The sequence below is a fragment of the Papio anubis genome, chromosome 9 (genome assembly GCF_008728515.1).
Source record: "Papio anubis isolate 15944 chromosome 9, Panubis1.0, whole genome shotgun sequence".
Classification (NCBI taxonomy): domain Eukaryota; kingdom Metazoa; phylum Chordata; class Mammalia; order Primates; family Cercopithecidae; genus Papio; species Papio anubis.
Genome location: NC_044984.1, coordinates 104560551 through 104587266, shown reverse-complemented (window position 1 = coordinate 104587266; position 26716 = coordinate 104560551). Strand labels below are relative to the sequence as shown.

The 26716-nt window shown below is 45.5% G+C and overlaps 2 protein-coding genes across 4 annotated transcripts in view; both read right to left on the bottom strand.

Moving 5' to 3' along the window:
- ATP2A2 (ATPase sarcoplasmic/endoplasmic reticulum Ca2+ transporting 2) overlaps window positions 1-12341 on the bottom strand; it is a 70424-nt gene extending 58083 nt beyond the window's left edge. Inside the window, 4 exon segments of the mRNA XM_009181707.3 lie at window positions 2003-2107; window positions 11339-11421; window positions 11504-11521; window positions 12224-12341. Of these exon segments, the coding sequence (XP_009179971.3) occupies window positions 2003-2107; window positions 11339-11421; window positions 11504-11521; window positions 12224-12341 (324 nt within the window).
- Window positions 12342-13681: 1340 nt separating this feature from the next.
- The window catches only part of IFT81 (intraflagellar transport 81), a 155249-nt gene continuing 142214 nt past the window's right edge, over window positions 13682-26716 (bottom strand). The window contains exons 21-22 of one of the 3 annotated variants that reach the window (XR_004176199.1): window positions 14023-14100; window positions 13682-13774 (exon numbers count right to left, since the gene is read on the bottom strand). Coding sequence is in view for 2 of the 3 variants with exons in the window: in XM_021922910.2 (XP_021778602.1) it covers window positions 24184-24210 (27 nt within the window). In the remaining variant the exon portion in view is untranslated. Of the gene's footprint in view, window positions 13775-14022; window positions 14101-23955; window positions 24211-26716 lie in introns of those variants that run through there. The other 2 variants (XM_021922908.2, XM_021922910.2) reach the window with 2 other exon arrangements.

Genomic DNA, 26716 nt, shown 5'->3' with positions numbered 1-26716 from the left:
AAACAAACAAAACAAAAAAAAAAGAGAGAGAAGAATATAGCACAATTATAAATTTCTAAGTAGGCCATCTTTCTATGAGTCTACCACATAAAGATCGTTAACATTTATTAGTAAAGATTAGAAGTTTACAATTTCAACAGGACTAAGTATGTTTATAAGATGTGTCGGGCATGGTGGCTCACGCATGTAATCCCAGCACTCTGGGAGGCCAAGGCCGGGAGGAATAATCAACTGAGGTCAGGAGTTTGAGACCAGTCTGACCAATACAATGAAACCCCGTCTCTATTAAAAATACAAAAATTAGCTGGGCATGGTGGCACGCGCCTATAATCCCAGCTACTCGGGAGGGTGAGACAGGAGGATCACTTGAATCCGGGAGGTGGAGGTTGCAGTGAGACTGCACCACTGCACTACAGCCTGGGCAACAAGAGTGAAAGTCGGTCAAAAAAAAAAAGGCCAGGCGTGGTGGCTCACGCCTGTAATCCTAACACTTTGGGAGGCCGAGGTGGGTGGATCATCTGGTCAGGAGTTCGAGACTAGCCTAACCAACATGGTGAAACTACTTAAAATACAAAAATTAGCTGGCGTGGTGTCGGGCGCCTGTAATTCCAGCTATTCAGGAGGCTGAGGCAGAACTGCTTGAGCCTGGGAGGCGGAGGTTGCAGTGAGCCGAGATCGTGCCATTGCACTCCTGCCTGGGGGACAGACTCCGTCTCAAAACAAAACAAAAAAAGTGTCTACTTCAGTCCTCAAAGGGGTGATTATATCCATCAAATACCTAAAAGATCAACAATTAACATGAATCTTCAGTCTCAGAGTCTGTAGTAAGCACTGAAAGGGAAACAATTTTTATAGCTAAACCTACCAAAAAACCCAAGGAGAATAAAAATGACATGGAGCTTTTAAAGTTTGTCACAGGAAGCAACTAGGAGACATAAAGATAGATACTGGTTCTCACATTCTCATTTCCTTAAGCAGCTTCTCTCACCCACTTTAATTCCTTGCTACCAAAAAGAATGAACAATTTTTTTTATGAGACACGGTGCTGCTCTGTTGCCCAGACTGGAGTGCAGTGGTATGATCACGGCTCACTGTAGCCTTGACCTCCTGGGTTCAAGCAAACCCTCCCATCTCAGCCTCCTGAGTAGCAGAGACTACAGGCCGGTGCCACCACACTTGGCGAAGAATGAGCAATCTTTTTTTTTTTTTTTTTTTTTGAGACGGAGTCTCGCTGTGTCTCCCAGGCTGGAGTGCGGTGGCGCGATCTCGGCTCACTGCAAGCTCCGCCTCCTGGGTTCACGCCATTCTCCCGCCTCAGCCTCCGAGTAGCTGGGACTACAGGCGCCCGCCACCACGCCCGGCTAATTTTTTGTATTTTTAGTAGAGACGGGGTTTCACCGTGTTAGCCAGGATGGTCTCAATCTCCTGACCTCGTGATCCGCCCGTCTCGGCCTCCCAAAGTGCTGGGATTACAGGCTTGAGCCACCGCGCCCGGCAGAATGAGCAATCTTAACTGCAAAGTTTATATGCATAAGGTCAAACATTTGCAATTAATTAAATTAATGGGCCGGGCATGGTGGCTCACGCCTGCAATCCCACCACTTTGGGAGGCTGAGGAGGGCGGATCACTTGAGGTCAGGAGCTCAAGACCAGCCTGGCCAACATGGTGAAACCCTGTCTCTACCAAAAAATACAAAAATGAGCTGGGCGTGGTGGTGCATGCCTGTAGTCCCAGCTACTTGGGAGGCTGAGGCACAAGAACCACTTGAACCCGGGAAGCAGAGGTTGCAGTGAGCCGAGACCACACCACTGCATTCCAGCCTGGGCAACAGGGTGAGACTGTGTCAGAAAATATTAATTAATTAATGGAATAAAGGGAAAATACATGTAAACTTCCTGCAGACATATTTTTACTCAATACATCAGGAAAAACAAAGATTAATACAGCCCTAATCACTTATATAACTTATTGAAATTTTGCAGTACAGGAATTTTTGCTTACCTGCCATACACCCACAATTGCATTGGCTACTAATATGAGTAAAATTACAAAAGGTTCTACAAAGGCTGTAATTGTTTCTTCACCTTCTTCAAACCAAGCCAAAACCTAGAAGAGAAATGGCACATTAGAATTTGTGTCTTTTTAGGCTTAATGTCACTTTTTAAAAAAGTGGCTAGCACTGGCCAAGCATGGTGGCTCAGGCCTGTAATCCCAGAACATTGGGAGGCCGAGGCAGGCAGATCACCTGAGGTCAAGAGTTTCAGACCAACCTGCCCAACATGGCGAAACCCCATCTCTACTAAATATACAAAAAATTAGCCGGGCATGGTGGTGGGTGCCTGTAATCCCAGCTACTGAGGAGGCTGAGGCAAGAGAATCACTTGAACCTGGGGAGGCGGTGGTTGCAGTGAGCCAAGGTCATGCCATTGCACTCCAGCCTGGGCAACAAGAGTGAAAACGCAAAAAAAAAAAAAAAAAAAAAAAAAGTGGCTAGCCCTAAAGGGATTATGATAGACAAAATCTATTTTCTTTCTCTAGAAACAAATGGTAGCAAAATGCAATTATATAAACAACCGGCTATATCTTGTTCATAACAATTATTCGAAGTCAAGACTATACTTCAGCTGGGCACAGTGGCTCACACCTGTAATCCCAACACTCTGGGAGGCTGAGGCGGGCAATCACCTAAGGTCAGGAGTTCCAGACCAGCCTGGCCAACATGGCAAAACCCCTTCTCTACTAAAAACACAAAAAAATTACCTGGGCATGGTGGTGCGTGTCAGTAATCCCAGCTACTGGGGAGGCTGAGGCAAGAGAATCACTTGTACCCAGGAGGCACAGTTGGCAGTGAGCCAAGATCGTGCCATTGCACTCCAGCCTGGGCGACAAAGCAAGACTCGGTCTCAAAAAACAACAGAAAAAAGCTGGGTGCGGTGGTTCACCCCTGTAATCCCAGCACTTTGGGAGGCCAAAGGGGGATCCACCTGGGGTCAGGAGCTGGAGACCAGCCTGATCAACATGAAGAAACCCTATCAATACTAAAATTACAAAATTAGCGGGGTATGGTGGTGCATGCCTATAATCCCAGTTACTCAGGAGGCTGAGGCAGGAGAATCACTTGAATCCAGGAGGCAGAGGTTGCGGTGAGCCAAGATCGCACCATTGCACTCCAGCCTGGGCAACAAGAGCGAAACTCAAAAAACAAACAAACAAAAAAAACTATACTTCTTAGCTGGGCGTGGTGGCTCAAGTCTGTAATCCCAACACTTTGGGAGGCCGAGGCAAGTAGATCACCTGAGGTCAGGAGTTCAAGACCAGCCTGGCCAACAAGGTGAAACCACCTCTACTGGAAACACAAAAAATTAGTGTGGTGGTGCACACCTGTAGACCTATCTAGTTGGGAAGTTGAGGCAGGAGAATCCCTTGAACCTGGGAGGCAAAGGTTGCAGTGAGCTGAGATCGCACCACTGCACACCAGCCTGGGTGTCAGATCAAGACTCAGTCTCAAAAAAACAACTACATTTCTTAAAAATACCTTATCTTCTGATGTAATAATTCCATTTTAGAATCCAAATAAAATCTGGGGAGAGGGAATAAATTCCATTCATTTTATATGTATCTATTTAGAAAAAATAAAACTTCAATTCTTGATTAAAGTAAAAGGTGATCATCTAAGTCATGTTCATTTGGTTATTATTCATATTAAGTAATATCCATGTGACATAAATTCACAGTATAAACAACTTGATCATTGACTTAAATTTTAGAGCATATATAAACTGTTAATTCTAGGCCAGGAACAGTGGCTCATGTCTGTAATCCCAGCACTTTGGGAAGTCAAGGCAGGAGGATCGTTTCATGCCAGGAGCTTGAGACCAGCCTGGGCAACATATGAGACCCTCATCTCTATAAAAGAAACAAAAAACCAGTTAATTCCCTATTTATTTTTAGTGGTACTACTGAAGGCTGTTTCAGAACCACAAAGCTGTTGGGAGATCCGAAGTGTATTTTGTAGATTATCTTCCATAAGACATCTATACAGCAACACAGCACTTCAGAGATAACTTAAGTCCAAAAATGTAACTGGTCACAGAGCACTGCCCCAAGAAAAAGGGGCAGACGATTAAACTTTTAGCTCACACAACTATAACCTTGTTAAGATTTAAAAACCACAGAGTAAGAGTCACATTGCACTTCTCAATCCAACAACTATAAACGTGGTAAAAAGAGAGAACCCACCACAACGAATACTAAGAATAAAGAATATGGTAAAGAGTGGTCTATGTGGTTAAAAATTTTAAAACCTCTTTTTGTGGAAACTTACCAATCCAGAAACAATGTTAACCATATCTAATGATTTAATCTTGGAGGTCAAATTTTTTTTTTAATTAAAAAAAATTGCTTAAAATGTTTGCATATTTCACAATAACATCTTCTTTAAAAGATCTACTCAGTAAATCATGAAAGCACTCCTCCAAATGATTTATGGCAATAATGAATCCAAATGACTCATTAGAAGAAGGTAACCATGAATAAGAAATATCTGAGGACAAAAAAAACAAAAACAAAAACAGGAGGCACCAGGACCAACCAAGTCCTGACAGATGCCAATCACCACCGACGTCCAGTAAGCTAGGGCAAGCAGAAAAACAGAATGAGTATGATAAATGTTACTGTATGCTCTCAACAGGGCGTTCTAGTGTTAAGGCCAGGAATAATGCCAGAATGAAAACTTCTCTAGGAAGTTATAAATTTTGATAGATGCAGGATCACAGCTGCTCTGATACTAGACTTTCAAACATTTGTCAAGGAGAGCATATCAGAAATAAGAAACTTTAATTCGCTCTTGGGGGAGAAAAATCACTCAACTTGAAGAGTAACTATGACCTTTCCAAAAGGTCAGTGAGGCATTAGCAACTGTAAGATAAGCTTCACACCTTGTTAAAGTGGGTATGAATTTCCCTCTTGGCAGTAAAGCCTGGGGAACAAACTTAAAGCAATATCCCCTGTCAGCTAGAGCAAAGGGAAAGACAATAGCAAGCAGTGATGGGACTGTCAGAGCAAATCTCTGCTCTAAAATATTACAGGCCAAAATGAAGAACAAGCGTATCAGATTATGTTGGGCAGTCCTTCACAGTTCTGTTCTATTGGTAAGAAAACCTCTTGCCTTACATAAGGAGAAAGAGGACTGCTGACAAAAGAATCCACGAGACTGGGAGGGAGATGGGGTAAGAGAAAGGGGAGGAAAACTGGATGAGTGACATTACTGAAATGCAAGATCCCTTACTGCAGTATTATAGCACTGGAGTAATGTGAGTTCATAATTATGGTTTGCCAGAAGTTATACAAAGTATATTTATACAAGGAACTGGGAAAATGTTTCTAAAAATCTTGACAATAGGTTGAATATAAAGAATTATCTGTTTCAAGCCAGGCGCGGTGGCTCACACCTGTAATCACAGCACTTTGGGAGGCTGAGGTGGATAGATTACCTGAGGTCAGGAGTTCAAGACCAGCCTGACCAACAGGGCAAAACCCCATCTCTACTAAAATACAAAAAATTAGCGAGGTGTTGTGGCGGACGCCTGTAATCCCAGCTACTGGGGAAGCTGAGACAGGAGAATCGCTTGAACTCGGGAGGCAGAGCTTACTGAGAGCCGAGATCACGCCATTTCTCTCCAGCCTGGCTGACAAGAGCAAAACTCCATCTCAAAGGGGGAAAAAAAAGAATTATCTGTTTCATTTGGGTGAGGTGGCTCATGCCTATAATCCCAATGTTTTGGGAAAATCTTTAGAGGCCAGGAATTGGAGACTAGCTTGAGTAAAATAGCGAGACCCTATCTCTATAAAAAAAAATTTTTTTTAATTAGTTGGGCATGGCAGGACATACCTGTAAGTCCTCACTACTCAGGAAGATTGCTTGAAACCAGGAGTTTGCAGTTATAATGGGCGATGATCGTGCCACTACTACATTCCAGCCTAGGTGACAGAGTAAGACTTCGTCTCAAAAAAAAAAAAAAAAAAAAAAAGAGACAAACAAAGCATGATGGCTTACACCTATAGTCCCACCTATTTGGGAGGCTCAAGAATCAGGCTTCAGCCCATGTGTCTGAGGCTGCAGTGAGCTATAATCACACCACTGCATTCCTCCGCTGGGTGACAGAAGACCCTATTTCCAGGAAAATAGAAAATTTTAAGCAATGTGTAAAAAGGATTATCTGGGCTGGGTGAGGTGGCTCATGTCTGTAATCCCAGCACTTTGAGAAGCTGAGGCAGGCGGATCATCTAAGGCCAAGAGTTGGAGACCAGCCTGGTCAACATGGAGAAACTCCGTCTCTACATGGTGGCGCATGCCTGTAATCCCAGCTACTCGGGAGGCTGAGGCAGGAGAATCACTTGAACCTGAGAGGTAGAGGTTGCAGTGAGCTGAGATTGCACCACTGCACTCCAGTCTGGGTGACAGAGCGGGACTCCGTCTCAAAAAAAAGACAGCAAAAAGGTAACAAGCTTCATGAACAGCAGCAAAGAAAAGTGAAACAGAAGACCACTGCCCCATAGTTTTAGACATAAACAGTGTTCCTTCTTCCCTTTGCTTTGTGCTAAATACAATAATACCTGTCTTCTGGGACTTACATCAAACAAGTTCAGTGCTTCAAATATGCCAGTATTATTCAAGGTAACCACTTGCTAATGAACACTCAACTACTTTAAACTGCTTAAAATAGAGTAGGGATAGAGTATCCTCCAATTATTATCCACAAGATTAATCTCTGTACAGCACTGAAATACTGTACAACACTCTGTACTGCATTATACTTCTGATAACTATAATAAAGCAATTTTTTTTTTTTTTTGAGATGGAGTCTCACTTTGTTGCTCAGGTTGGAGTGCAGTGGCGCAATCTCGGCTCACTGCAACCTCCGCCTCTGGGTTCAAGTGATTTTCTTGCCTCAGCCTCCTGAGTAGCTGGGACTACAGGCACCCGCCACCATGCCTGGCTAATTTTTGTATTTTTAGTACAGGCAGGGTTTCACCATGTTGGCCAGGCTGGTCTCGAACTCCTGACCTCAAATGATCCACCCACCTCGGCCTCCCAAAGCGCTGGGATTACAGGCATGAGCCACTGCACCCGGCCAAATAAAGCAAATTTTAATCCAAGGTAAAAAGCATGTTCTGCTGTAAACTGGAAGACAGTCATGATGTTGTGACTCAGATATCTATACACTGTGATAACAGGAAGAGCTCTTAGTATCATAAAAAGAAAATGAAAGAAAAAAAGTGCTTAAAAAAATCATAAGCACATTTTGCTCCTAGTATTCTCAGAAACTTGTACTGTGCCTTTGGGCCCTCAAACAATTGCTCAATAAATGAAGAAATTTACATCAAGTTTTTTTTTTTTTTTAAAAAGAGGAAATGGAAATTAAACATTTCAAAAAAGATACAAAGAATTACCAATAAATGTTACGATAATTTCTGGGGAGGAAACAATTCTTTCAGTCATTAATAAAATGCGAAAAAATAAAAAGTATGAATTAGAACTCATTCTCTTCTGATCCAGATATAAAGCTATGTAAAAACATTCAATGTTTACAGGCATGAGAAAACAATCTTCTTTTAAAAAAGTACTCTATTAAATCCACCTTTCAAACCATTAAGAAAAGCTCTAAATAAACTAGTTAAACCAATCAGTAATTTGCCCTTCTTATCCCATTTTTAAAATCAAAAATTAAAAGAGAGAGAAGAAAATTAATATCACTACAAATCCAATATCAAATACTTTGAGTATTTTCTTCTGAGAAATCACAGTAAAAAGGTCTCATATATTTTCAGAAAATTCTACTGAAACAAACTCACCCAAATATTTGTGACATCAAAAGCACTAACTTAGGCTGGGCGCAGTGGCTCATGCCTGTCATCCTAGCACTTTGGAAGGCTGAGGGGGGCAGATCACCTGAGGTCAGGAGTTCGAGACCAGCCTGGCCAACAAAGGGGAACCCCTGTCTCTACTAAAAATACAAAAATTACCTGGACATGGTGGTGGACACCTGTAATCCCAGCTACTCAGGAGTCTGAGGCAAGAGATTCACTTCAACCCAGGAGGTGGAGGTTGCAGTGAGCTGAGATTGCGCCACTGTGCTCCAGCCCGGGCAACAAGAGTGAGACTCTGTCTACGTATTTAAAAAAAAAAAACCCTAACTCTAAAAAATAAGGTACTTTTCAAGGGGGTCTAGTAGGAAGAAAAAAGACACACACATGCAAATGGTCAAATGTAACGTAAAGGCTGAGAAGTGCCATAGCCTAGAAAGTTTTATTAGCATTTTAGGGTCAATCTAAGTAGCTGACATGGGAAATGAGGGTGGAAGGTAGAGAAACCTATGCAAGTTATTACCATATTAATTAAGACTTTATGATTTAAACAGATGGGAGTGAGACCAACATGGCCTTAATGCCTACCTCCTTCAGGTCTTTTCGCTAATATCGCCTTCAAGGACTTCCCTGACCACCCAATTTGAAAACTGTACCCCCTTTCACATGCTCTGATAATCCGAACCCCCTTGTTTTATTTTTCTCAACAGTATTATCCTCCAGCTAGGGCTCCCTCTCCGTTTTATTCACTACTGTACCCCCAGTGTCTGTGACAGGTGCTCAATAAATATCTTAACAAAGCAGGAAGAGAGAAAAGGGCAGGCTTTCCAGTCAAGCAACCATATGATGTGTTACATTTACAGCAAAGTTGGTAATCAAGAAGAGAATGAAAAGATAAAGTGAATGATGGCGGGGGGTCTTGAATGTCAAATTAAGCAATTTCTAATGTTCCTATGCACTGGGAGATGAAGCTTACTTCTTTCAATCCAAGTGACCGTTTCAAAAAAACACTTTGGCCAATATTACAAATTAAACTAGATCCCTACAGGTCACAAGCATAAAACATTAATGCAGCTTCCTATTTTATGCCACAGCAAAATATTACTATAGTTAACAATTTACTACTTAGACATTTGAAATAAATCACCAATATTCTTTTTAATATGAGCATGACTTGATGATGCATGATGTATATAAGAATCCCTAGTCACTTCTCCAAAAAAACCTGAATAGTCTACCATGTTTTTTCTGTTACATCAATAGGAATAAACAAACTGATATAAAAAAGAGTCAGGGCTCTTTCTTTTAAAAGATAGACTGGAGGAATGAAACACTAAAGACAATGTAGCGGCACTACCCAACCCCACATGAAGAAAATCAACACAACAGGTCTTATATGTGCAATTCCTTGATCAAACAAACCAAAGCAAATTAATTCTATAGAAGTACTCCCGAAACACTTATTCTTTTGCTATTTACCAACTCATAAAATAAAAACGTAACATAGTTCATTTCCTGAGCAGTAACTCCAGAGTTACCAAAAAGGAACTCAAATTTCAACTCCAAAACATAGCTCTATAATGCTCCAAAAAGCCAAGGTCCTACCTTATTAAAAAAATTAAAGCATTTATTTAAAAACCTGCTTGAAATGCCTACAAACTAAAAGCCTCTAATTACTTCAAAGTAAAAAACAAACAAAACCCACACACATCATTAATTTAAAATGCTAATATAAAATCAAACTGGCCACTCAAAAGAGAGACCCAATGCAACCTCAATAGTAACACCAGTAGCGTGGTTTCCTATACTGCTTCAACTTGTAACACACAGAATTCAATAAAACTGTATTTTGCTTCTGGCTCGTATGTGTCAGCTGATTAACTTCTAAGAAGTTCCCAATGACCTTATCGGATCCCATTATTTAACTGCCAGCGCTATTTCAGAATTATGTACCCAGTTAAATACAAATCTTACACTACCTCCAAATGTATCATTTATTTTGCCCCATGACAATGTATTGATAAACTACAGTTAATCAAACAGCTCTACTCATTTCCCTTAATTGGTAAAACAGCAGCCATTTTCTGGGGGAACATTTTTTAATCAAGGAGAAACAGATTATGTCAGAGGTACACTGTGATTGACTCACAATGCTGAATGGTTTGCTATGTAAGTACCCATTTTAATCAATGAAAACCACAGAAAAGGTTCTTGGGGACTGAATTATTAATGGCTACACACCACTTGGCTAATATGGCATAATACAGTCTCACAGCAGGATTTACATAAAAATTATTCCAAAAATTTATTTCCTGCTGCCACTATCTACTTAAAAGATGGGTATAAATTTAATCTTTTCCTCATCTGAACTAGATAAATGCCCACTGCTTTATTTTGTTCTCAAAATAGCCCTCTATGGTATGGTTGTCACAAAGACTGAGGCTGATCCCTGGGACCTGCATATACAAGTATGTACAAAACCGAAACCGTGAAGTTTTGTCAATTTTGTTTTAACTAGAAAGAAGTACTACACCAGGTGAATTTCACTTATTGTGGTTTTTGTAATACTGTAATTCAAGAATAAAAGGCATCTCATGCTACTAGGATTAGGAACATCTGTGTCCTATTCATGATTATTTTTAGGAAAACTACCAAGCAGTCTACTGCCCAAGGAAAAAAAATGCAACAAAAAATTAATACCGAACATTTAAAAAAAAGTTAAAAACCTAGAAATATACTTGCCACCCCAACACCTTTTTTCTGCTGTAGTTCTTTGCATTTCACTAGTTTCTTAGCAACCGTATAGCACTCAAGTGGGTAAGCACACACAGAACAAGAAAAAACACCATGCTGGTTTTTTTCCTTTAAGATCTAAAACCAACTGTACTAAACCTTGTTCTTCCAACCTAAGAATCACTTAAGACAGGGGTCCAATTTAGATAAATATACCACCCTAAAGGTCAGTGACCAAATTTGGTCAACAAGGGTGCCATCACAGCCGTCATCATTCTTGTCACCGTCAGGAACAACTGTCACCTTGCCATTACCAGGAAGGGAAAGCAACTGGAATATTCCTTTTGTAAGTTCTATTTACAGACTACAAAGAGTCCATCATCATCTTAGTATGATCTTACAACACGGTAACAATGGAAGAACCCAAAACATTAAAGGCTTCCCAGTGAAGAACTTTTTGATATTAAAAGCTGATAAACCACAAGAATTTGTAAGACCATGCCACACTCTGGGACAACTCCTAATTGCATTATAAATGTCAGGCATCTATTTTCTGAATATCAATGGCTTCAAGTGTTTTGTTCGTAATTTTAAAATGCCCAGATTGTTTTTAAACATGGAGACACAGCTTGTAACTCCCAATATGTTTTCACCCAATGGACACCATTTGTTTTCTGATTTATCTATGGAATACTTTCATCTTTCTGGGGGAAAGAAAATAAATTTTTTCATACTTACAAAAGATATACATGCTGCCAGTAATAAAATCCTAACTAGCAAGTCTTCAAACTGCTCAATCACAAGTTCTAGCAAGGTTTTTCCTGTAAGAAACAAACACATGTGTTGTAGCTGTCATCTTACCATCAGCACACCAAGAGAGGGAAAAAAAAATGTTAAGATTACCTTCTTCAGCCGGTAACTCTGTAGAATGTAGAAATTCGCCAGGCAATGTGTCAAGAGGGAGGTTAAAAAAAAAAGAGAGAGACATTTTAGCACTCCGTCTTTCTAAAAAGAACTGCTACAATGCTAAGCATCAGTATCTTCAAAACACAGACCTAGCTATAGGAATATCCAATTTTTTTTTAGCAGAAGGTATACTATAAAGATATCTCAAGAAAGCATGCACTCTTTGTAATCAATGGCCTGAGGTCTAGCCCTAAGCGTGAAATCACTTAGGGCTCCTGAACCGAGGAGTGGTTTCAGCGATGTCATCACTTCTGCCAGATGTGTAACTCTGGGTAGGACAAGAACGGTCAGAGGCTTTCCAACGACCTCGACGCCTCATAAATCTGCAGGGGACGAGAAAACGTCTTGCCGGGCTCAACCCAGCTGCAGGAGCCTCGTCCCTCCCTCCACCGGGGCCGGCTGCTGCTGGAGAGAAGCCTCCGAGCCTTGCGCGCCGAGAAGATCCAGGGCCCGAGACGCGAGGAGGTCCAAGGGAGGCGAGGCGAGGCGAGACCCGCAGCCCCTTTCTCCCCTGCGGGGCCGCCGCGCCGGCCCGACCCTCCGCCCGCAGCCGTCGGCGGGCGCGGAGCCGAAGCCCACGAGGTGGAGCCCGGTCAGCCATCTTCCCTGGCTCTCCGGGCCGCGCCGGGCCCCTGTAGCCGAACGCCCGGCACCTACCGTTGGAGCCCCATCTCTCCTTGAGCTTCTTGACCTGCTCCAGGCTCAGCCCCGTACTCTCGTTGACGCCGAAGTGGCCCAGCACCTCCTCCACCGTCTTTGTGTGCGCGTTCTCCATGGCTTCGGAGGCCCGGCCGGCCTCGCCTCCCGTCCCCGCGGCCTCCTCGCCTCCGCCTCGCACTCCGGCCGCGGGCTCGTGCCACCCCGGGAGCCCAGGCGCGGACGGGCGCTCCCCTCCTCCTCCTGCGGCCGCTTCCGCCTCGCCGGGCGCTGAATCACCCCGCGCCCCCTCCCCCAGACAACCGCCCCTCGCGCGGCCCCGAGCTCCGCAGGGCGGGTGGGGGACTTCTGACCCTCCCTCCCCTCGCAGAAGGGAGGGCCTCCCTCGCCCTCAGCCGCCCGTGGGGAGCGCAGGCCGCGGCCCCTGAGCCCCCTCCCCGTTCTCTTGAGGCGATCAGAGGCCCCGCCCGGGCCGGAGGAGGGGGCGCCCGGCCGACCTCCGAGGGCGGAACGCGGCAAGGGAGGCGAGCCGGCGGGGCGGTGCGCGCCGCGCTCGACCGGGTCCCTCAGCTCCGCACGCACGACAGCGGCGGAGGAAACTGCGGCGAAGGAGAAGGAGGTGGCGTCGGGGACGGCTCCGCGGCGGCTGCTCTAATAGCATTTATCGGCCGCTGCCTCCCCTCTCGCCGCCGCCGCGGCATGTGGACGCCGCTCATTGGCCGAGAGCGCCCAGCGCGGCGCGGGCGGCGCGGCCCCGCCCCCTCCCCCCGGCTCCCTCCTCCCGCGCGCTTGGCGCCCACGCTGCCGCGCAGGCCCCGCCCCCTCCCGCGCGCCGCCCCTAGGAACCCGGATCGAGGCCGCGCGCGCCGCGGTCCCGGGGTTGGCGGAGGGGAATCCGGGGTCCCTCCTAGCTGCGTGCGGTTCTCTGGCCCACCCACCTGCGGACGCAGGGTGGGGCGCTCACCGTGCGCTCGCTGCTCTAGGGCCGGTGGGCGGATGGTTGGAAGGCGAGGCCGAGGAGCTTGGAGCGCGGTCCACGCGGGGCGTCCTCGAGGCGCGCTCGGGCTGGTGTCCTTGGCTCGCCTCCTCGCCCTCGGTCGCCCGGGCTGTGCTCTGCATCCTAATCTGTCTCCTTCGGAGCCCCCCTCAGGAACCAAGGGGAGGAATTCCGCAGTTCCCTTCCCACACAACCCAAATCCTTCATCTGTCTCCTCGGGAACACCGCATCCCACACCCCCTGCCGCCAGCTCCTTCGCACGCCAGCCCCGATTCTACCCCAGCGGGTTCTGGGCCCTGACGAGGGAACCCCCCTCGCGGGGGGGGGGGGGAGAAGAGTTGATTTTATTATTAATAGCTCACGCAGCGCTTGATAGGTGTCTGCAGGGCAGTCACAGGTCACACCGCTGGAGCTGCCACACAGCAGCTAGACTTGGGCTAGGAGGTTTTTCGCTGTGGCTTTCAGATGAAGGCCGGTTCATAGACTCACTTCCCTCGACAGGAGAAAAGGGGACTTGAATCCAAAGCCTGCTGTTAAGCCACAGATGATTTGCTCTGCTCGGAAGGACGAAACGCAGGTCACAGCGAGATAAAGGGAATTTTGCCAATATAAATTAGCTACATTACTTAACAAGGGGATGGGAAATTGCATGGAATTCATGAACCAAAACATTAATATATTCGCTTCACAAAGAAGAGCAACTTTCTTCAGGGAGTAGGTTGCAGAATGAAGCATTTAGTCCACTTTTGTGTTTAGCAATAATACACCATTCACATGAGCAAAAGCAGAGCAGAAAAATCACCTCACTTGTCTCAAGTGGCTAGGCTTCAGGACTTAAGATAAATTCCTTCAACAGGTGCAAATTACAGTGCATCAGCAGCTGAAAAAAATGAGGCACGTCATGTCATTTAATTATTTCCAAGGAGTGGAGGTTGGCATGTAGTTTTGATTGATACTTGGAAAAGAAGCAACAAAACCCTACACGAAACAAACAAAAATTCTCCTGTATGGCAACGCACTGAGAGAAGCCAGGTGGAAACTGGTTAGGTCACAGGATCAAAGCCGCTTCAAGAGGGGCACATGACTGCACGGTGGGGGTGTGGTCATGGAGGGCTGGTTGTTGTTGCCCTCTGAGACCAGCTCTGCACCATTTCCTACCAATTCTTCTCCCTTACCTCTCTCTCTTTCAGGACCGATAGAAGACTGCAGGCAAGAGAAGGATGGTTTACCTTACTCAGTCTGGAAATTAGCTTAGGCATTTGATGTTGAATATTCTGTGCCACTGTCACTGCTTGGGGTTGTAAGCACCTCTGGTGCAATTATGAGCTTCTGGAGGAGTTCCTGACCCCAGCCTTTGTATGGAATGCTCTTCCCACAGATCTTCACTTGTGTCATTCTCTTTCTTTTCAAATCGCAGCTTACATGTCCCCTCCTCAGAGATGTCTTTGCTCTCTAAAGTGGCTACCTAGGCACAGTGGCTCACGTCTGTAATCCCAGCATTTTGGGAGGCTGAGGCAGGAGAATCCCTTGAGCTCAGGAGTTTGACACCAGCCTGGGCAATATATGGAGACTCCATCTCTACTAAAAAAAATAAAAAATAAAACAAAAATTAGCTGGGCGTGGTAGCCTGCGCCTTTAGTCCCAGTTACTCAGGAGGCTAAAGAGGGAGGATCGCTTGAACCCAGGAGGTCAAGACCAGTGATCTGTGATCACACCACCGCACTCCAGCCTGAGCAACAACAGAGTGAGACCCTGTCTCAAAAAAAAAAAAAAAAATTAAAAAAAAGTGGCTACTCTCGGCAATTCACCTTCCATCACATTCTTCAGTTTTCTTTTTTTTCTTCTTTGAGACAGAGACTCTGTCACCCAGGCCGGAGGACAGCAGCGCAATCCCAGCTCACTGCAACCTCGGCCTCCTGGGTTCAAGCAGTTCTTCTGCCTCCACCTCCTAAGTAGCTGGGAATACAGGTGCACACCACCATGCCTGCCTAATTTTTGTATTTTTAGTAGAGACTGGGTTTCACTATGTTGGCCAGGCTGGCCTCGAACTCCCGACCTCAGGTAATCCACCTGCCTCGGCCTCTCAAAGTGCTGGGATTACAGGCATGAGCCACCGTGCCCAGTCAGTTTTCTTCAGAGTGCTTACTTGTGATGTTGTATTTTGGTTTAGCTGTTAACTGCCTGTCTCCTAGTGTCTCATGGAGCTCTAGGACAGAAGCTCCATAAGAACAGGGCCTTGTCCATCTTGTCCATCCTCAGTACAAAGAACAGTCTATGCTCCTTATTTATTAAATGCCTGCTGTTTGAATGAATGAATGAGTCCCACCATCCCTAGCCCATAAGCGACTTGCAAAGGGCCTCCCCCATAGGAGGGCCTCAGCAAATTTTCAGTGAACTCAAGTTCATTGATTTCCAATTTGTGAAATAAATTAGAGGGCCTCTCTGAACTACTTGCCTCATGAGAATGGCTGTGAAGTGCAGTCAGTTTAAAACAAACAGACAAAAACAGCTAAACAGCATTACAGGTTTCTCAGAAAGGAGGAAGGTTCAAGTTCACATTGGTACTGTTACCACACTGCCATTGCCCTCCTAGACTGTTCTCCGCAAGCTTTCTATTTACTGGAGGCTGGAATACTCCCTTAAGCTGAAACTGTGATTTTAAGCCCAGAATTGGCCCCCTTATACATCATCATAACAATTATGCTCTTGGTTCCTCAACCTGCTGGTGTCTCTGAAAGCTGTTGTTGATGGGTTGCCAAAATTTATCAGAAACGCAGTCTCCCAAAGGCAGAAATATCTAGTTTCTTTCATGTAGAAATAAACTTGTGCTTAATTTATTTTATGCATCGTGTTATACTTGCTTCTTGTTAACAAGGGTTTTCAAAAGTAAGAATAGGTTTTAGAAATACTCTATTTTTCAGGACCAGGCGCGGTGGCTCAAGCCTGTAATCCCAGCACTTTGGGAGGCCGAGACGGGCGGATCACGAGGTCAGGAGATCGAGACCATCCTGGCTAACACGGTGAAACCCCGTCTCTATTAAGAAATACAAAAAACTAGCCGGGCGAGGTGGCGGGCGCCTGTAGTCCCAGCTACTCGGGAGGCTGAGGCCGGAGAATGGCGTAAACCTGGGAGGCGGAGCTTGCAGTGAGCTGAGATCCAGCCACTGCACTCCAGCCTGGGTGACAGAGCGAGACTCTGTCTCAAAAAAAAAAAAAAAAAAAAAAAGAAATACTCTATTTTTCAGCAAGAATTGCAGGCACATTCAATCAATTGAGGACGGAGAGAAAACAGAAACTGATTCAGAAAGATGGATTATTTGATCAAATAACTTCAAAGGCATTATAAAGGAGGACATTAGCTGCTAAAAGGCAAGCTGGTTTAAAAAGCAAGTTAGACAGAAATGGACAGTGGAAATGAGTGACTTGTAAAAGAGGCCCCAGCCAGCTTCCCAGTGCTGTAAAGCAGTGGAGATTGCAAAAGGCAGTCCGTTCTGTATTTGGACAGCTCTAATCATTAAAGCAGTCTCATTCTAGGCTGAATCCACCTCCCATTGGCTAACTTCATCTATACATTGGATCTTGTTTAGCTCTCTGGAACCATTCCAAATGAGTTTAATCCCTCTTTGGTGTGAGATCCCTTTGAGTATTTAAAGCTATCTACTGTGTTAAAAAGTCTCTTCCCAGCTGGGCGTGGTAGCTCACACCTATAATCCCAGCACTTTGGGAGGCCAAGGCGGGCGGATCACAAGGTCAGGAGCTCGAGACAAGCCTGGCCAACATGGTGAAACCCCATCTCTACTAAAAAAAAAAAAAAAAAAAAAATACAGAAATTAGCCAGGCATGATGGCATGCGCCTGTAATCCCAGCTACTCCGGAGGCTGAGGCAGAAGAATTACTTGAACCTGGGAGGCAGAGGTTGCAGTGAGCCGAGATCGTGCCACTGCACTCCAGCCTGGGTGACAAAGCAAGACTCTGTCTAGGGAAAAAAAAAATAAAATCTCTTCCCAGCTTCTTCCTAGATCATGAGTTTGTAATCCCTCAGCAACTTTGTCATCCAGTTCTAGAGGTACCCAGTACTGAGTACAAAAGTCTGGGCATGGGGCCGGGTGAGGTGGCTCACGCCTATAATCCCAACACTTTGGGGGGCCAAGGCGGGTGGATCACATGAGGTCAGGAGTTTGAGGCCAGCCTGGCCAACATGGTGAAGCCCTGTCTCTGCTAAAAATACAGAAATTAGTTGGGTGTGGTGGCATGCCCCTGTGATAGCAACTGCACTCCAGCCTGGGCGACAGAGCAAGACTCTGTATCAAAAAAAAAAAAAAAGAGTCTGGGCATGGTCTTGCAGAGGAGTTGTCATGCCCACCTTTACACTGGATCTTTTCCCCTGCACACTGTAGATTTGTGCTGACAGTCAACTCAAAACAGAGTCCTTTCTATATAAACTACGGTCAGTAAATCTCATTGTGCACTTGCACTATTGATTGTTTTTAACCCAGGCACTGAACTCTGCGTGTACTTGAATGTTCTCATGCTCTAGACCCATGTTTAGCATCTGTTCTGGTCTTTTGAGTTCTTCATTTTCAAGTACTTTAGCTCTATGTCCCAGCTTTGGGTTACATACAAATTTGATAAGCATGTCTTCTATGTCTCTATCCAGTAGAACTTCTAGACACTCATTCCAGATTGAAAATATCCAATTAAATGTGTTTAATTGTTCAACTATTATAAAAAATCAACTTGACTACAGTGTCCAAAATCAGTAAAGTGAAAATCTTATAAGGCACTCCCTGTCTCCTTATCTTCTATAATACTTTATTACACAGTGTTGGAACAAATAATTTTTCTTTTGGTTGAGTGCCTGATGTAGTCAGCTTGACCTAAGGGTCATGTTATATGAAAACACCCATTTATGTACCAAAATCGGAACTGACACAGTCAGATGCTTACACTGAGGCACCGATGAGAACTAAGGCTGTTCAACCAAGTTACATCTGTCATCTCTTATGGGGCACATACTTGTTGAGTAGAATGATGAGAATTGCCTGCAGTATTTAAATTGTCACTTAAGATGATTAGGCAGACATTAGTCTACCACCCACCTTTCTCTACTTTGTCCATAATAAGTTAATGAGAGGACTGGCCGGGCGTGATGGCTCATGCCTGTAATCCCAGCACTTTGGGAGGCCAAGGCAGGTGGATCACCTGAGGTCAGGAGTTCAAAAACCAGCCTGGCCAACATGGTGAAACCCCATCTTTACTAAAAATACAAAAATTAGGCAGGCATGGTGGCAGGTGCCTGTAATCCCAGCTACTCAAGAAGCTGAGGCAGGGAGAATGGCTTGAACCCAGGAGGCGGAGGTTGCAGTGAGCCAAGATTGCGACACTGCACTCCAACCTGAGCAACAGAGCGAGACTCCGTCTCAAAAACAAAACAAAACAAAACAAAAAACTGGGTGCAGTGGCTTATGCCAATAATCCTAGCACTTTGGGAGGCCAAGGTGGGCAGATCATGAGGCCAAGAGTTCGAGACCAGCCTGACCAATACGTGAAACCCCATCTCTACTAAAAATACAAAAGTTAGCCAGGCATGGTGGCACACGCCTGTAATCCCAGCTACTCAGGAGGCTAGGGCAGGAGAATCGCTTGAATCCGGGAGGCAGAGGTTGTAGTGAGCTGAGATTGCACAACTACACTCCAGCCTGGGTGACGGGGCGAGATTCTGTCTCAAAAAAAAAAAAAAAAAGAGAGGAAGATTCAGAGACATTGTCCATAACAGGCTCCAAATCCACACTCTAGTGTTCTTTTCACAGAAGTGCAGAAATGCATCCACTGTGACGTGGCTTATGTTACTGAACATACACCAGCTCCTAGTGACCACCACTTTTTCTACATGCCCATGAACTATAACTTCAATATCTGAGAATTTGTCAAACTTAACAGCATGTCGTTTCTGGAATCTGCCTTCCCTGTACAGTGCACGATTATAAGCATTATTTAGACGGCCAAGTGTTAAAAATCCAACTCACTATCTTATGCTTATAAAAAAAGGGACTTATAGAGAATAGACTCCAAATTTAGAACAGCTTGATCCAAGTGCTCAAAAAAAGTCACTGAGAATCTCTCTCCACCTCTTAGCTCTGCCTCTTTCCTATTTATTTATTTATTTGGGTTTCCCTCTTGTTGCCCAAGCTGGAGTGCAATGGCGCAATCTCAACTCACTGCAACCTCCGCCTCCGGGGTTCAAGTGATTCTCCTGCCTCAGCGTCCCACGTAGCTGGGATTACAGGCGTGCACCCCTACGCCCAGCTAATTTTTTTTATTTTTAGTAGAAATGGGGTTTCACCATGTTAGCCAGGTTGGTCTTGAACTCCTGACCTCAAGTGATCCACGCACCTCGGCCTCCAAAAGTGCTGGTGTTACAGGTATGAGCCACTGCACCCAGCCTGCTTTTTTTTTTTTTTTTTTTTTTTTTTTTAAGACAGAGTCTTGCTCTGTCGCCCAGGTTGGAGTGCAGTGGCATGATCTCGGCTTACTGCAACCTCCACCTCCCAGGTTCATCTGATTTTCCTGCTTCAGCCTCCTGAGCAGCTGGGATTACAGGCACGCATCACCATGCCTGGCTAATTTTTGTATTTTTAGTAGAGACGGGGTTTCATCATGTTGTCCAGGCTGGTCTCAAACTCCTGACCTCAGGTGATCCGCCCATTTCAGCCTCCCAAAGTGCTGGGATTACAGGCATGAGCCACCGCACCCAGCTCTTCCTTTGCTTTTTACTCTCAGGCAGCCTCTCTCCGGGTGGTGGCAGACATGGTTCCAGCATCTCCGTTTTCCAATTCTCTGGTTTAGTGTTTTCGGAGCACTAAACTGGAGAGAAAGGCCTAAGATTTTCTTTAGGATTTGTGCACACCCCTGGAAGCAAAGACTATGGTCAGTGCCATATGAATTGCACGAACTGAGACGGGGGAAGAAGTAGTTCCCTACAGGGGTGGTTTTCACACGCATGCCTCAGAATCACCGGGAGGGCTTCTGAAAACACCTTTTGCTGGGACCTGCCTCCAGAATGCTCATTCAGTAGGTCTGGGGTGGACCCCAGAATTTGCATTTCTGAGTTCCCCGGTGATGTTGATGCTGCTAGTTCAGGACACACATGCTGGAAAACGAAGCCTCAAAGGAAAATCTGGGTGCTGTTACCAGAAGAAAGGGCTGCAAATGTTAGATCTGCCAAACAACAAGTGTTCACTGAGGAAAGTCAAAGACCTCACTGGTCTGAAGGAAGCAGAGGTGACGAGCACAGGGCTGGGTGTGGTGGCTCACTCACATAATCCCAGCACTTTGGGAGGCTGAGGTGGGCGGATCATTTGAGGCCAGGAGCTGAGAACCAGCTTGGTCAACATGGCAAAATCCCATCCCTACTAAAAATACAAAAATTAGTTGAGTGTGGTGGTGCGCGCCTATAATCACAGCTTCTTGGGAGGCTGAGTCAGGAGAATCGCTTGAACCAGGAAGGCAGAGGTTGCAGTGAGCCGAGATTGCACCACTGTACTCCAGCCTGGGCGAGAGAGTGGGACTCTGCCCTAAAAAAAAAAAAAAAAAAAAGGGAGTAACTAGCACAGTACTGAAAACCCTGTTTGGAGATGACCTACATTCTTCCATTGCAGTTTGCAGTGTCATCTGCTATACATCCACCAAGACCTCTCCTCCAATTCCAAGCTCTTGACGCAATGACTCATTATCCCTTCCTTGGGACCTCTCCTCAGGCTGTGCCTTCTGCTTGGACCTGCCTGGTGAACATCTGTCACCCTTCAAGATGAAGGCTGAGATTCCACCTCATCTTGGAAGTCTTGCATGATAGCGGCCTTCTCCAACACTTCCATCATCAGTAGCCCAGAAGTCTCAAACAGCACTTTGTTTATTTGTTTTAGACAAGGTCTCGCTCTGTTGCCCAGGCTGTAGTGCAGTGGCACAATCTCAGCTCACTGCAACCTCTACCTCCCAAGTTCAAGTGATTCTCCTGTCTCAGCCTCCTGAGTAGCTGGGATTACGGGCGTATACCACCATGCCTGGCTAATTTTTGTATTTTTAGTAGAGACTGAGTTTCACCATGTTGGCCTGGCTGGTCTTGAACTTCTGACCTCAAGTGATTTGCCCACCTCAGCCTCCCAAAGTGCTGGGATTACAGGCATGAGCTATCTGTGCCTGGCCTCAAATAGCATTTTATATCACTCAACTTGAGTATAGTAACCTGGGTTTTCCTTCCCCTTCTCTGGTTGGTTGTTTTCAACCTCCTTTTCATGTGCCGCCTCCTCTTCTACTTAACTTTATTATTTTTCCTTTTGAGATGGGGTTTCGCTCTGTTGCCCAGGCTAGAGTACAGTGGCACCATCATGGCTCACTGCAACCTCAACCATTCGGGCTCAAGCAATCCTCCCACCTCAGCCTCCTGAGTACCTGGGACTACAGGCATGTGCCGCCATACCCTGCCAAATTTTTTTATTTTTTGTAGAGATGGGGAGTCTTGCCATATTGCCCAGACTGGTCTTGAGCTCTTGGGCTTAAGCAATCTTCCCACCTCCGCCTCCCAAAGTGCTGGGATTATAGATGTGAGCCACTGTGTCCAGACTCTTCCACTCAACTTTAAACCTGGAGTGTCCCAGGGCTTAGGACATGGCAGTCTTCCTACCTATAATCTTTCCTTAGTCCCACTGCTTTAAACTTCACCTACATAATGGGTTTGTTTGTTTGAGACAGGGTCTCACTCTGTCACCCAGGCTAGAGTGCAGGGGCGCGATCTTGGCTCACTGCAACCTCACCTCCTATGTGCAAGCTATTCTCCTGCCTTAGCCTCCCAAGTAGCTGGGATTACAGGCATGCACCACTACGCCTGTTTAATTTTTGTATTTTTTGGTAGAGACGGGGTTTCAATGTGTTGGCCAGTCTGGTCTTGAACGCATGAACTCAAATGATCCGCCTGCCTCGGCCTCCCAAAGTTCTGGGATTACAAGCATGAGCCACCGCGCCTGGCCCACCTACATATTGTTGACTACACATTTGTATGTCTGGATGCATATGCTCAGCTGCTGATCTGACATCTCCACTTGACTGGGTCATGGACTTACATTTGAGAGTGATAGGAGGAGGGCCAGTAGGGTGGTCACTTCCCTCTGAGAAGTGAGCCAGGAATAATACAGAGCCCCTTGCAAATTTAGAGCCAAGAAGAACAGCATTTTGGGCAGAAGGAATAGCAAATGGGCAAATGCACATATGAGTAATACTCCTTCCTTCATGGCACTTAATCACCCTGAGTCCCTTGTTTATTGTCTCTCCTCTTCCACCAGATTATAAACTCCAGGAGAATAGAAATTGTCAGAGGTGTGTGAACCAGCGCAATTCCATCTAGAATAGGAGCTGGGTAAAATGAGGCTGAGACCTACTGGGCTGCATTCCCAGATGGCTAAGACATTCTAGGTCACAGGATGAGATAGGAGATTGGCACAAGGTACAGGTCATAAAGACCGTGCTGATAAAACAGGTTGCAGTAAAGAAGTGGCCAAAACCCACCAAATCTAGGATGGCAATCAGAGTGACCTCTGGTCGTCTTCACTGCTACACTCCCACCAGCGCCACGACAGTTTACAAATGCCATGACAGCATCAGGAAGTTACCCTATATGATCTAAAAAGGGGAGGCACGAATAATCCACCCCTTGTTTAGCATATCATCAAGAAATAACCATAAAAATGGGCAACCAGCAGCCCTCGGGGCTGCTCTGTCTATGGAGCAGCCATTCTTTTATTCCTTTACTTTCCTAATAAAGTTGCTTTCACTTTACTCTGTGGACTCGACCTGAATTCTTTCTTGCGCAAGATCCAAGAACACTCTTTTGGGGTCTGGATCGGGACCCTTTCCTGTAACAGAATCCTACGCACTTAGAAGGCATGCAATCAAAACTTCTTGAATAAATGCATGATAATTATTTGCAATGAGGACCTTGAGTCCTTCCTTATTTATTTTGTGCCCCCAGTGACCAGTGTAGTGCCAGGCACATAGCAGATGCTTAGTGAGTATCTACTAAATTAATTAGTGAAGCCCTTTGCTTCCTTTGCAATTACTACTCTGAAGAAAAAAAATGTTGCCATCTTAAAAAAAAGGAAGAAAAGAAACCCATATAGCAGTGCCAAACAAAGTACTGTGGAATGGTTCTCAAAACCATAGCTCCCTGATGGGATAATGTAGTTTAAATATAGCAGCTATTTTTCCCTCTAGTTGGTTTGTTCTTTGATTTTTGTGGAAAGATTTCAAAAGTTCTCCTCCACTGCCCTCCTTCCTCACCCCCCAAGGTGCTTAGATTTTGAACGGTGAAACACTTAAAATGCAGAGTTGGCCTGGCCTCCTGAGCCTGGTAGAAAAATGAAGAGTGATTAAATGCAATTTTAATTTTAAAGGATGAGTTCTCTGATTCTCCCTTCCCTGCCGGGTGCCAGGGTGTTGCTCTCACAGTAGTGGTAGCAGCCCCAAGCAGGTTGAGTTTCAGTCTGGCAGAAATCCAAGGACAGTGCACGCAGCAGATAGGGTTGCTGTGGACAAATTCCTAGAATAGGATCTTTGTTCCCAAGCTGACCAGCTTGCTCCCTTGATGTCCCACAATAGAAAAAAAAAGGCGGGGGGGGATGGTGGTGGAGGCATGTTTAGGTCTCCTATTGTGATCCTGCTGTAGTTACCTGATAGTTCACGAAAGATCCCAGGAGATTGGCTGCCCTCCCAAGTTACCTTGTGATTCTCTCCTGATTTCGAATAGGGGGAGGGAGGAGGACACCATGTATCCTAAGAGAAGCTTGTCTGACATGCCTGATCCGTTCCATCTGGGAAGATGCATCATGAACCCCATCTGGCTCCAGCAGTCTGGCTAAGGCTGAGGCTGAGGCAGCCGTGGGCTCCCAGCACACCCCCACCAGCTCCATCCCTCTCAAGTCCGCTCATCCTTCATCTTCCCCTGAAAGAAACAGATCACAGCTTCTGTCATTTGCAAGACCTCCCCTGACTCCCTATGCTCTGGCCTTCTTTTCTGCAATCCCCTCTGCTCCTTCTCCAACTATGGCTTCTCTGATCTCCCAGCCCTCTGCAGATGCCGTGTTGATTGGAAGCCCTCTGCAGATGGCAGGGCCCCTGTGAAAATCCAGTTCTTTCACCTGATCCTCCTGCACCACCCAGAGTATGTCCTGATTTGGGAGACATATACACCCATTGTAAGGTCCTGTTCCGTGTCTTGCAAGCTGGAGTCTAGAGGTACTGGACAATCGTTCCCATTCTCTTAGCTGCTTCCCATCTCAACCGGTAGAGCCATGGCCTCTTTGGCCTTCAACCTTAACATTTAAATCTTCTCATGGGGGGCTCAATCTGCATGGATGGGGGATGGGTGGAGTCCAAGAAAGCAGAGGCTTGGCTGGAGACGTTTGCAAACATTAGACGTTTCTCTTTCATGACTCATCGGAGGAGAGCAGTCCTCCCTCTTCCTGGAATGCAGCAAACCCTTGGCCAACTCCTACCCCCATCCCATCCCCAAAATAAAACAACCCACACCTAGAGCTCTGTCCTCAGAAATCAGATTTCCCTCAAACATCTGACATGCCAACTTGGGGGCGGGGAGCATTTTGAGACCACAGAACAGCCTCTAAGAGGATTCTCTGACCTGAGGGGAGAGGGGGCTGCAGTCACAGTACATGTGTCATTAGGATGGGTCTTTTCCAGAAAGCGCCTTCACCCTTCTCTCCTCCCCACACCGTTCTTCTTAGTTACCTCCCTATATAAAATTAGGGGTAGACGACCGTTGGACCATTCCAGCAAGGCTTGATTTCATTGGTACATAAAAGGGTTCTAGAAAAAAAAAAAGGCTGATGCAGATAAAAAGGAAGGAAGGAGGCAGGATCCGGTGAATTACACCTGTAATCCCAGCACTTTGGGAGGCTGAGGCGGGCGGATCACTTGAGGTCAAGATTTTGAGATGAGAGTGGCCAACATGGTGAAACCCTGTCTCTACTAAAAATACAAAAATTAGCCAGCGTGGTGGCGCTCGCCTGTAGTCCCAGCTACTTGGGGGGCTGAGGCAGGAGAATTGCTTGAGCCCAGGAGGTGGAGGTGGCAATGAGCTGAGATCGCTGCACTGCACTGCCTGGGTGACAGAGCAAGACTGTCTCAAAAAATAAAAATAAATAAAGAAAGAAAAAGAAGGAAGGGACAAAAAGGAAGATATCATTTAGTAGACATGCATGTGCTGTGCATGCAATGTGCTGGGACCTTTTCATATGTTGTCTTAGTGTTTGTCTGGTGGGTATCATTATGATTCCTATTTTTCCAGGTACTGAAAGTTGATTCTCAGAGAGGTTAAGTGACACAAATTAGAAATCACTATTCAATAAACATCTTTGGGAATAGAAGATTATTTGTATGGAGAAGAATTAGCTTGGATCTATTTCTAACACAATGAAATGCAATCTGGCCGGGCGCGGTGGCTCACACCTGTAATCCCAGAACTTTGGGAGGCCAAGGTGGGTGGATCACCTGAGGTCAGGAATTTGAGACCAGCCTGGCTAACATGGTGAAACCCCGTCTGTACTAAAAATACAAAAAACTAGCCGGGCAGGCATGGTGGCAGGTGCCTGCAGAGGCAGGAGAATCACTTGAACCCGGGAGGCAGAGGTTGCAGTGAGCTGAGATCGCACCATTGCACTACAGCTTGGGCAACAAGAGTGAAACTCTGTCTCAAAAAAAAAAAAAAAAGAAAAGAAAAAAGTAAAGAAAAGAAATGCAATACATTTCATATTGGAAAGAGTGTTAAACATTTTTTAAAAAGTATGTAAAACAATGAAAAGAAGCAACAAAAGTATATAGGTGTGGAGGTCAAAGAGGGTGGATCACTTGAGGTCAGGAGTTCGAGACCAGCCTGGCCAACTTGGCGAAACCCCGTCTCTACTAAAAATACAAAAATTAGCAGGGCATGGTAGCACATGCCCGTAATCCCAGCTACTCGGGAGGCTGAGGCAGGAGAATCATTTGAACCCCGGAGGTGAGGGTTGCAGTGAGCTGAGATTGCAGCACTACACTCCAGCCTGGGTGACAGAGCAAGACTCCATTTTGGAAAAAAACAAAAACAAAAACAAACAAACAAAAAACCATATAGTTGAGGAGGGGAGAGAAAACTTCTAAGTACTTCAGGTATAGAAACATTTTAAATTTGTATAATAAAATGTTATAAAACAAATGGAGGGAATGTATGCATGGGGTTTTAGAAAGAAACTAGATGACTCCTGAAAAACCTTTTAATGCTAGGAATCTGTGATTCTCTGACTGCGCAGAAGCACTCAGAGACACACAAAGATTTTCATTATAGTAAATATCTCCTCAGCTGGTTCTTGGACCAGTTTAATTTCCTGATCCCAGATCTGTCCCTACTTCCCGCCATGGCAAGGGGAGAGAGGATCATTCTGAGTCACTGAAATGCA